General features: G+C 38.1%; 1 protein-coding gene across 2 annotated transcripts in view; it reads left to right on the top strand.

Moving 5' to 3' along the window:
* SYCP1 (synaptonemal complex protein 1) overlaps positions 1-12077 on the top strand; it is a 133761-nt gene that overhangs the window by 20652 nt on the left and 101032 nt on the right. For both annotated transcript variants that reach the window (XM_068965526.1, XM_068965525.1), the window contains exon 11: positions 2305-2413. In XM_068965526.1, the coding sequence (XP_068821627.1) occupies positions 2305-2413 (109 nt within the window). The remainder of the gene's footprint in view (positions 1-2304; positions 2414-12077) is intronic.

The raw sequence follows: 12077 nt of genomic DNA, 5'->3' as shown, positions 1-12077 counted from the left end.
TTGTTTGCCATGAAGTGATGGAACTTGATGCCGTGATCTTAGTTTTTGTCATGTTGAATTTCAAACCAGCCTTTTCAGTTTCCTCTTTCACCTCATCAAGAGGCTGTTTAGTTCCTTTTCACTTTCTACCATTAGAGTGGTATCATCTCCATATCTGGGTTGTTGATATTTTTCCCAGCAATCCTGATTCCAGCTTGTGATTCATTCTGCCTAGCATTTCACATGATGTACTCTGCATATAAGTTAAAAAATAGGGTAACAATATATAGCCTTGACATACTCCTTTTCCTGTTGGATATCAGTCTGTTGTTCCATATCTGGTTCTAACTGTTGCTTCTTGACCTGCATACAGGTTTCTCAGGAGGCAGGTATGGTGGTCTGGTATTCCCATCTCTTTAGGAATTTTCCATAGTTTGTTGTGATCCATACAGTAAAGGCTTTTGCATAGTTAATGAAATGGATGTTTTTCTGGAAATTCTTTGCTTTCTTCATGATCCAGTGAATATTGACAATTTGATCTCTGGTTTCTCTGCCTTTTCTAAATCCTGCTTGTATATCTGGAAGTTCTAAGTGTTGTTATTTGCAAGACTTTTTTTTTTTTTCCTAGAAATCTCCAAATTCTTTGCCTGGGAATGTAAACTTTGTTGATAGCGTTTTGGGGCTGGGTTAGCAGGACAGGCTGTCTCATCATTCCATATGTTGACTTCTTAGTTATATCTTTTGTCTCCAACCTTTCCTGTGCCTAAAATCCAGGTTTAGAGATTCTTTTTTTTTCCCCTCTGATTTGATCATGCTGGTGTCTCTTGCAAAGATGTAATAGGATTGTTCTCTGGTTGGCTTTCAGGGAGTAGAGTCCAGGAAAGGAGGGTTAAGAGGCCTAGAGAAGCCTTACTACTCTTAGCAGACTTTCAGTCTCCTTGTGCTTTTTGTTGTTGTTGTTCAGTCTCTCAGTCATGTCCGACTCTTTGCAACCCCATGGACTGCAGCAAGCCAGCCTTCCCTGTCCTTCACTACCTCCCAGAACTTGCTCAGACGTATGTCGATTGAGTTGGTGATGCCCTCTAACCATCTCATCCTCTGTCGTCCCCTTCAATCTCTGTCGTCTCCTTCTGCCTTCAATCTTTCCCAGCAGCAGGGTCTTTTCCAATGAGTCAGTTCTTCACATCAGGTGGCCAAAGTATTGGAGCTTCAGCATCAGTCCTTCCAGTGAGTATTGAGGATTGATTTCCTTTAGGATTGATTGGTTTAATCTCCTTGCAGTCTAAGAGACTCTTAAGAGTCTTCTCCTTTTCCTTAGTCTCCTGTTTCATACCTAGCTTCCACAGTGTCTGTTACTTCAGATTCTTGAAACATTCTGGGTTTCTTTAGGATTGAATTATCTTGCTTTTCATTTGTAATCTTCCCTGTGTAGACTCTTAGTTTTGATCTTGCGTTTCTATGCTAAATCATTTTCTGTTCCCTTTCACTGTTTTCTTTTTTTACATTTTGTGGTTTAGATTATAGAAGTCTCATGGTTTCATGGAAGATGAAGTCCATCTTTGTTGTTTTTCTGGTGATTTTTTTGCGTGGTTTGAAGATGAAAATAGGGTAGAGAGGTCTTTCTGCCATCTTGATCTGTGAGTCTTCAGTCTATAAGTTTATCTTTCACTTTTCCTTTACATGCACTCTGTATTCTATCCATCTAAACATTTCAGCTCTCTGAATAGAAGCATGATCTTTTGATCCTTTGTGTTCTTACACAAGTCTAGAATGCTCATTTCCTCCTGCTAACCTGAATACTTAGATAAGACTAAGTACTTGTTTATCAAGATTCAGTTCAATTCTTTGAGAAGGATTAATTTTTGATTACATCCCCCAATGTAGATTTAGATTTAGGTTTTTTTCTAATTCCTGTAAGATTTTTGTTCTATAATAATATGCAAGTTTTGTTGTTTGTCACCTGGTCTAGGCTATGAGTTTCTTGGATGAGTTCCACCATGTCTGTATATTCAGTCCTTATTACGGTTTCTGGAACAGAGTAGGTGCTCAATAATATTTATAGAACAAATGAACCAGTAGATTCCAATATACAATCTTCTAAGTGATAACTTAAAATGCTTATTATAATATTAAGAATGTTGCACTAGTTTGCTCATTCCTTCATTCAATAAACGTTTGCTGTGCAGGCATATACTAAATGCCAGGCACAGACTGATGAAAAGCATATAAGGAAGTACATAAAATGATCATAGATGATGATCAGTGCTAAGGTATAATATTTAATTTTTTGTATCTATAATGTATTATTTAAATATTTCATTTTAGGTATCACTGCTATTGATCCAAAGTACTGAGAAAGAAAATAAAATGAAAGAGTTAACATTTCTGCTAGAGGAGTCCAGAAATAAAATTGATCAATTGGAGGAAAAGACAAGTAAGAATTTATATAAGAAAATATGATAATGTCTTATGTATTCCTCTTGTTATATTTAAAATTTTAGCTTTCATTACAGTTTTATTGTAATGAAACAGTTTTGTTGTAATGTTTTGGGCTTCCCTGGTAGCTCAGACAGTTAAAGAATCTGCCTGCAGTGCAGGAGACGCGGGTTCAATCCCTGGGTTGGGAAGATACCCTGGAGAAAGGAGTGGCTACACACTCCAGTATTCTTGTCTGGAAAATCCCCATGGACAGAGGAGTCAGGTGAGTTACAATCCATGGGTTTTCTAAGAATCAGATACAACTGAGCATGCATACACCACACACACACTAGTATCCTTGCTTGGGAAATCCTATGGACAGAGGAGCCTGGCAGGATACATACAGTCCATGGGATCACAAAGAGTTGGATACAACTGAGCAACTAACACAGTTTTGTTGTAATGGTTTTTAAAGCTGTAATTCTCCACCCAGGTTGAAAAGTTGGAGGAGGGAATAACAGTCACTTAGGAAGCTTTTTCAGAGAAGATGGGCTCCTCTTTTCCCTTTCCATACCCTCGTTTTCTTCAAGTTTCAAGAAGGTGCTCCTTGAAAACAGGGATCTTTGTCTTTTTTTGTTCATTGATGCATTCCAAGTGCATAAAACAGTGCGTAATATATATTAGGCATTCAAATATTTTGTAAATAAATGAATACTCTAGGAGCACTATGGAGACAGTTATTAATTATTCTTGGAGCAAGGCATTTGGAAAGGCATTAAGGAAAAGTTGTTTGTTGAAGTAGACCATGAACGAGTGAAGTTGCTCAGTCATGTCTGACTCTTTGTGATCCCATGGACTGTCACCTACCAGGCTTCTCCATCCATGGAATTTTCCAGGCAAGCGTACTGGAGTGGGTTGCCATTTCCTTCTCTAGGGGATCTTCCCAACCCAGGGGAATTGAGCCCAGGTCTTTCACATTGCAGGCAGATGCTTTACCGTCTGAGCCACCAGGCAATGAATGCTGTCAGGTATGCCAAAATGTTAAACCAGCAAATATTAAAGCCTAACTAAGACAGTTCAGAACTTCCCTGGTGATCCAGTGGTTAAGAATCCGCCTGCCAATGCAGAGGACACGGGTTTGATCCCTGATCCAAGAAGGTTCCACATTCGTCGGGGCAACTAAGTTCATGCATCACAACTAAAAGAAAGAAAGAGTGAAGTTGCTCAATCTTGTCCGACAATTTGTGACCCCATGGACTGTAGCCTACCAGGCTCCTCCATCCATGAGATTTTCCAGGCAAGAGTACTGGAGGGGGTTGCTATTTCCTTCTCCAGGGTAAGTAGACCATAGATGATTAAAAGTTCCCTAGACAGTGAATTGGAGAAGAGAGTGTAGGCGGAAGAAATGGCTTGCGCCAAGTCTTAAAAGTGTGAAAATTAGGGTATATTTGAAGCACTGATTACTATATGTTAGTATACTAGTGTAATATAAATATTAGTATATATCTTTAAGTCTATATCTTAAAGAACTCAGATAGCTGAGACTGGAAAAAATGTTTGGGTCAGATTATGAAGGATCTTTAGTGTCATGTAATATTTTAGACTATCTTTTTATTGAGTATTTTTCAAACTTGTTCAAGTAGTAAGGCACTTGAAAGGTGTGCACTTTGTGAAATACTGTGCTCCTTTCAGAACATCATGGAGATCTTGCGGCATTTTTTCACTTTTCTCTTAAAAACATGGCAAAGAATTATTTAGTTCCTGTTAACCTATGCCTGCTCATTTTACCTTACTGTCATTACTGTGTCCTGTACTCCAGATACTGAAATTGTTTAACTTTTGCATTTTATATTCTCCCTCTCTCACCGGCTTTTGGCTACTTCTACTAACCTAAATGAACCTTCTACCTCCTCTCCAAATCTATTGGCTAAATTCTCCTGAACTCCTTATTGTTAAGAGTGGCTTAAGCATTACTTGTATGTCTCCTGTGACCTTGAGTGTCTTGAGGGCAGTGTCTTACTAAATATCTTTGTAACTCTGTACTGCCCAACATGTTGCTATACATATATATATAAAATAGAATTTTAATAGGTGTTAAGATGAATTAATGTTTAATCTTATCATATAAACTGGAAACAACTTATTGGTAATAAATAACATTGTATGATTCTGCAGACTTATAGCCACTGAAATATATACATTTAAGTTACTTTTCATTGTTTCCCATCTGTTTATCTATCTTCCACTTGGTTTTCTCTTTGTTTCAGCTTAGATATCTTCTACTGACCTGTTATTTAACCCTGCCTTCTACTGTGTCTAATTGCTTTTAAACTCATTTATTAGAATTCTTAACTTTAATCATATTTCTTCCTTCTAAAATTTCCATTTAATTATTTTTCTAAAGATTCCATTTCTCTGGTTAACTTCTCTTTTAAAAGTGACATTTCATCCTTTTTGAATATATTAGTCATTGATATTTTATAGTTCTCTTTTTACTTCAACATCTGGTTCACCTTTTGATCTGTTTCTTTTTAAAAACACAGTAAAATACATATAACATAAAATTTACTATCTTAATCATTTTTAAGTGTATGGCTCAGTGGTACAGATACATTCACATTGTTAGGCAGTCATCAGTAGTATTTATCTCCAGAACTCTTCATCTTGCTAAATTGCTGTATCCATTAAGCAGTAACTTCCCATTTCCTCCTCCCCTCAGCCCTTGGTGACCTCCATTCTACTTTCTATTCCTTTTTAATCTTACTTTTTAGTGATTTGTCCTTATCTTTTGATGTGTCCAGTAATTTTTTGATTGAATTCCATACATTGTTATAAGAAAAGTTACAGGCACTGGCTGATGTTGTTTTCTGTTTGCTAGGGAGAAATTGGGCTGATTACTGTAATCCAATTAGAGGCTAGCTGAATGAAGGGAAATAGTCAAGTTGATGAGTTTTTTTTGAGTCTTCAATTTTGTTTATTCAGCTCTTTGAGACCCATAAAACTATGCTATTTTAAAAAATTTATTTATTTTTAATTAGAGGATAATTGCTTTGGAATATTGTATTGGTTTCTGTCATATATTAACATGAATCAATCATAGGTCTATCCCCTTTCTCTTGGGGACGGGAGGTGGTTCTCACCCCTCTAGGTTGTCACATATATGCTGTCTATTTTAATCCCCTAGAAACAGCCCTCTGCTGGGACCAAGTCAGCATTTAAGCCTCTTGCTCATGCCTAGAATCAGTAGATGTCAGCTAAATTTTGTCAGTTGACTTATTAGGACGTATCTGTTAGTAATCTTAGCCTCTTCAGTCCTTTTTGTTTAGATTTGTTTCTGTGTTTACTAGTTATTTTCAGCATGAAGGTTGGTCTGTTACCAACTACTTCATTCTCCCTGGAACTATCCATTTAAATTAATTATGATCAGCTAATTTTTATTTTTAACATTTTCTTCAGTTCAGTTCAGTCGCTCAGTTGTGTTTGACTCTTTGCAACCCCATTGACTGCAGCATGCCAGGCTTTCCTGTCCATCACCAACTACCAGAACTTGCTCAAACTGATGTCCATTGAGTTGGTGGTGCCATCCAATTATCTTATCCTCTGTTGTCCCCTTCTCCTCTCGCCTTCAGTCTTTCCCAGCATCAAGGTCTTTTGTAGTGAATCACTTCTTTGCATCAGGTGGCCAAAGTATTGGAGCTTCAGCTTCAACATCAATCCTTCCAATGAATATTCAGGATTGATTTTCTTCTCCAACACCACAGTTCAAAACATCAGTTCTTCGGCACTTAGCTTTCTTTAGTCCAACTTTCCAGTAGTCCATACGTGACTACTGGAAAAACAATAGCTTTGACTAGACAGATCTTTGTTGGCAAAGTAATGTCTCTGCTTTTTAATATGCTGTCTAGGTTGATTATGGGAGAAGGCAATGGCACCCCACTCCAGTACTCTTGCCTGGAGAATCCCATGGACAGAGGAGCCTGGTGGGCTGCAGTCCATGGGGTTGTGAAGAATCGGACATTGACTGAGTGACTTCCCTTTCACTTTTCACTTTCATGCATTGGAAAGGAAAATGGCAACCCACTCCAGTGTTCTTGCCTGGAGAATCCCAGGGACGGGGGAGCCTGGTGAGCTGCCATCTATGGGGTCACACAGAGTCGGACATGACTGAAGTGACTTAGCAGCAGCAGCGGCAGGTTGATCATAGCTTTTCTTCCAAGGAGCAAGCATCTTTTAATTTCATGGCTGCAGTCACCGTCTGCGGTGATTTTGGAGCCAAAGAAAATAAAGTCTGTCACTGTTTCTATTATTTCCCCATCTATTTGCCATGAAGTGATGAGACTGGATTCCATGATCTTAGTTTTCTGAATGTTGAATTTTAAGCCAACGTTTTCACTGTCTTCTTTCACTTTCATCAAGAAGCTCTTTAGTTCTTCTTAGTTTTCTGCCATAAGTGTGGTGTCATTGGCATATCTGAGGTTATTGATTTTTCTCCCAGCAGTCTTGATTCCAGCTTGTGCTTCATCCAGCCTTGCATTTCACATGATGTATGCTGCATATAAGTTAAACAAGCAGGGTGACAATATAAAGCCTTGACGTACTCCTTTCTCGAGTTGGAACCAGTCTGTTGTTCCATGTCCAGTTCTAACTTTTGCTTCTTGACCTGCATACAGATTTCTCAGGAAGCAGGTGAGGTAGTCTGGTATTACCATCTCTTTAAGATTTTTCCACAGTTTGTTGTGATCCCCACAGTCAAGGGCTTTGGCGTAGTCAATGAAGCAGAAGTAGATGTTTTTCTGGAACTTTCTTGCTTTTTCAGTGATCCAACGGATGTTGGCAATTTGCTCTCTGGTTTCTCTGGCTTTTCTAAATCCAGCTGGAGCATCTGGAAGTTCATGGTTCACATATGGTTGAAGCCTGGCTTGGAGAATTTTGAGCATTACTTTGCTAGCATGTGAGATGAGTACAATTGTGTGATAGTTTGAGCATTCTTTGGCATTGCCTTTCTTTGGGATTGGAATGAAACCGGACCTTTTCCAGTCCTGTGGCCACTGCTGAGTCTTTCAAATTTGCTGGCATATTGAGTGCAGCACTTTCACAGCATCATCTTTTAGGATTTGAAATAGCCCAACTGGAATTCTATCACCTCCACTAGCTTTATTTGTAGTGATGCTTCCTAAGGCCCACTTGACTTCGCATTCCACGATGTCTGGCTGTAGGTGAGTGATGACACCATCATGGTTATCTAGGTCATGAAGATCTTTTTTGTATAGTTCTTCTGTATTCTTGCCATCTCTTCTTAATATCTTCTGCTTCTGTTAAGTCCATACCATTTCTGTCCTTTATTGGGCCCATCTTTGCATGAAATGTTCCCTTGGTATCTCTAATTTTCTTGAAGAGATCTCTAGTCTTTTCCATTCTATTGTTTTCCTCTATTTCTTTGCATTGATCACTGAGAAAGGCTTTCTTATCTCTCCTTGATATTCTTTGGAACTCTGCATTCAAATGGGCATGCCTTTCCTTTTCTCCTTTGCCTTTAGCTTCTCTTTTCTCAGCCATTTGTAAGGCCTCCTCAGATAGCCGTTTTGCATTTATTTTTCTTGGGGATAGTCTTGATCACTACCTCCTGTACAATGTCACTAACTTCTGTCCATAGTTCTTCAGGCACTCTCTCTATCAGATCTAATCCCTGGAATCTGTCAATTCCACTGTATAATCGTAAGGGATTTGACTTAGGTCATACATAATGGTCTAGTGGTTTTCCTTACTTTTCTTCGGTTTAAGTCTGAATTTGCCAATATGGAGATAATTTTACAAGAAAATAATAATAATTTCTTGTTGTTACCTAATTTTTGTCACTTGCCAATACTTGTCTACTAAAGAGTATCAGTGATCAGAGATTTAAGAAAAAAAAACTTAAGGGGAGAAAATTTTGACTCTTTTTCTCTCTGTTTATTAAGAGTACTATACTTTTCAATAGGATTCTGTGATTAAACCCATTACTTTTTTTCATTCTCTTATCAGTGTTGGCTTTTCTGCTTGTCTTAACTTCCATTGTTCCTCTCCTTTCCAAACTTTGACTTGGAAACCCTTGCTCTTCATACATAGCATATAAAATTTTTTTCTTCCTTAACATATTTATGAAAGTTTTCTTTACCTTTTTGCTTTAGCAAATTCGAGGTCTCTGCTTCCTTGCTGTCCTTTTGAATGTAAGCTCTACATTGTCCTACAATACATGTATAATAGAGTTAGAAGGCGGTTGGAAACTTTCTTTTGGATATATAATAGCACTTTCAAATCATTACTCATTAATTTATTCATTCAACTTTTATTACCCTCCTTTCTGTTCTGTGCCAGGCACAAAGCTAGTTATGGGGAATGCAGTTGCTTATTATTGCATCCTTGCTTTCTGGAAGAGAATTCTGTCTATTTCCAATATATCAAGGAGTTTTATAATGAATGGATACTGACTCAATATCCACAAAAATATCAATAAAAATCAAATACTTTTTAGGGGGCATATATTGAGATGCCATATTTTTTCCTTCATTAGTGATTAGTTTTTAATGTTATTTTCTAATGTTAAACCTACTTTTCTAATGTTAACTTTTTATCTCTGATTATAAATCTTCTTTTATTATTATTTTTATGTGTTGTGGACAGGATCTGATGTGAACATGAATCATGTCTTTTCCCTGTGTGTGCTGGCAACTATCACCTTGCTAAGAGGTTGGGTTGGAAATGGAGGGATTAGAGCCACAGTCAAGTGTGAGCCAGGGCTTCTTTTCTTAGTGGCCAACATTACCCTGTTGGAGGCAGGGTCAGGTCTCCACTTGCTCACACAGAAGCTCTAAGAGTTGGGTCTGAGCCATCTTTGTTCGTTCTAGGTGTGTGCTCTCTTCCCTCCCAGCACTGGCACCCTTACCTCATATGGAGCAGTTCTGGAGCAAGAAGGGGCAGTGCAGGTGCTTGATGTTGGTCTGAGTGTGGATCGTGGCATCCCTGATTACAGAGTCTGGACTGCTTTTAATGTACTGCCTCTGTGAGTACCATTAATAGCTGCCCCTGCCTCTTCAGACACTGTTCTGGGTCTGAACTTCCTTTGCAACCCTCACCCTAGTTTGGAGTTGGGCTGCAGAGCTGGCAGGCATGGCTGATGTGGGTCTGGGTGCAAGGTATGGTGGTGTCAGCTGTAGTCAGAGTCTGGTACTACTTCTGATACATTGCTACTGTAAGCGCTGGTAATGGTTACACCTCCCTATTCAGATGCTGTTTTGTGTCTGGGCTGGTATAGTCCCTCACAACTGAGCGCTGTCCTTAGCCACAGCAACTCTTTCCCTAGTGTGGAATTGTGTTGCAAAGCACACAAGGCCTGAGCAATCACTTGGCTCAGGCTGGGTGGCACACTGTGGAAGTTACGGGAAACAGGCTAGAGTCCAGTGCAGATTCAATTTGCTTACTCTGCCTTGTTTCAGGAGTACGAAAATGTTGCACCTTTCTTCATGATTTGAATCTAGGTTTCTTACAGCCCCCTTGTTAGTCTCATTGGTTTTCTAACCAGTTTAGGTGACTTGTCTTCCTACTTTTGGACCTGAGGGCTAATATACCCAAAATGTGATTTGAACTGCTCATCTCTCAAGGAGGATTCCCTTCTTCTTCCATGTTGCCTCATGGTGCAGAGGTCCTGATCTGATTGCTTCTCTTCTCTTCCTACTGGATTCCATCTTACAGCTTTGGATGTACAAGGAAAAAAATGGATCCCATTTTTAGAAAAAGGAAAAATGGATGCCATTTTTTCAGTTAGTTTTCAGTGAGTATAATTCTGCATATAGATGTATTTTTGATGTGTTCTTGGTGGGGAGGTAAGTTTCGTGTCCTCCTGCTCTTATCATTTTGATCTTGATCCCTCCCTTTAATTCTTAGATCTTTAATTGGGGCCCTATTCTTTCTGCCTTGAAGAGAAATACTTAGAATATCCTTTAGTGAAAATATGTTTGTGATGATCTCTCTCCTATTTGTCTGAACATTTGTTTGTTCATTCTCATCTGAAAGGATTTTTTTGTTTTGTATATATTTCTGGTTGGTGCACTGTATATTAAAACCATTTTGTTTTAGCACACTGAAGGTAGTATTTGCTTTCTTTTGTATTACTTGTCAAACTAACTGTTGAACCTTTGAAGGTAAAGTTATCCTTCCCCTCTCTTGTTTTTTTTAGATTTGCTTTGTTTTTGATATTGTAGCATTTTCAATATGATATGATATATACTTAATTTTATTTTATAGTTTCTTAAATCTATAAATTAATGTCTTTTATTATTGCTTTTCTTCAGACATTACATTTGTTCTAGTCTCTGTTTCCTCTCATTTTTGAAATTTGAATAAAACTCATGCTAATTTTCTCCCTCTTCTGTGACCATTAATTTCTTTTCTATCTTTTCACAGTTTTGCCTTTCTGTGCCTTATTCTAGATGACCCATCTTGTCATTCACTAATTCTGTTTTTGTTTCTCATCCACTGTGAACTCTTTCAGTTTTAGTTATTAGATATTTATTATGATGTTGTTCTTATTTTTAGATCTGCTATTCTACTTTATGTAATTTTGTTTCTTATTTAATTTAAGCTTTTTATTCTTTAAATATACTAAGAATAGCTATTTATAGTTTCTTTCTGATAATTCTTTATCTAAATATTTATCTTTTTTTCTGATAAATTTTAGTCCAGATTTTGTTTTATTTATTTAGCCTGTTTCACTGGGGACCTTTTTGTCTTTGACTACATTTTTAAAAAATTATGTCAGAGTATAGTTGCTTTACAGCATTGTGTTATTTTCTACTGTAGAGCAAAGTGAATCAGCCATATGTGTGCATAATCTCCTCTTTTTGGATTTTCTTCCTATATAGGCCACTTGAGAGCACTGAATAGAGTTACCTGGCCTGTACAGTAGGTTCTTATTAGTATCTATTTTATACATAGTTGACTACACATTTATTATCTTTCTTGAAAAATTTTTTTCAAGAAAAACTTTCTCTTATTAGTATAATAAGGCCTGCCTGTTTGTAGGTAGTTTAGCTTCCTCTTTGGAGGATTCTCATTTGCTTTTACCATGTGCATGGTGGCTCTACCCATCTTAAGTAAGTTTCATGGCTTGGGATTAATTGGACCACTCAGGTGATGTAAACCTGTGCTGCAAATTTGCTTGAGGGTTCATTTATTTTTGCTTCATCCATATATAATGATTGTCCTAGCTTACTGTACAAGTCTGCATTTAAAATCAAACCCCACACCTGTCAGAGATGCTCAGAGGCCTCAAACAAATCCTTGTGTACACCAGGACCCAGAGACCCCACAGAGACTGAGCCAGACCTGCCTTTGAGTGTTTGAGTGTCTCCTGCAAAGGCACAGGTCAGCAGTGGCCTGCCGTGGGGACAGGGGCTCTGGCTGTAGCAGACCTTGGAGCCATGGTGTGTGGCATAAGTTCTCTTGGAGGAGATCGCCATTAGCCCCACTATAGAGCCATCAAGCAGATAATGCACAAACTGGAGAAAAATTATACCAAAGAAGTTCTCCAACTGTTGAAAAGTTCTAGGGCCCATAAAAGATACCCCAACCTGGAAATCTGGCAAAGGGACTGAGAACCCCCAGGGAATTTGACTTTGAAGGCCAGTGGGATTTGATTATAGAAC

The sequence above is a fragment of the Capricornis sumatraensis genome, chromosome 2 (genome assembly GCF_032405125.1).
Source record: "Capricornis sumatraensis isolate serow.1 chromosome 2, serow.2, whole genome shotgun sequence".
Taxonomy (NCBI): Eukaryota; Metazoa; Chordata; class Mammalia; order Artiodactyla; family Bovidae; genus Capricornis; species Capricornis sumatraensis.
The sequence above is the reverse complement of the archived record's forward strand: the minus strand, read 5'-3'. Positions and strand labels throughout refer to the sequence as shown.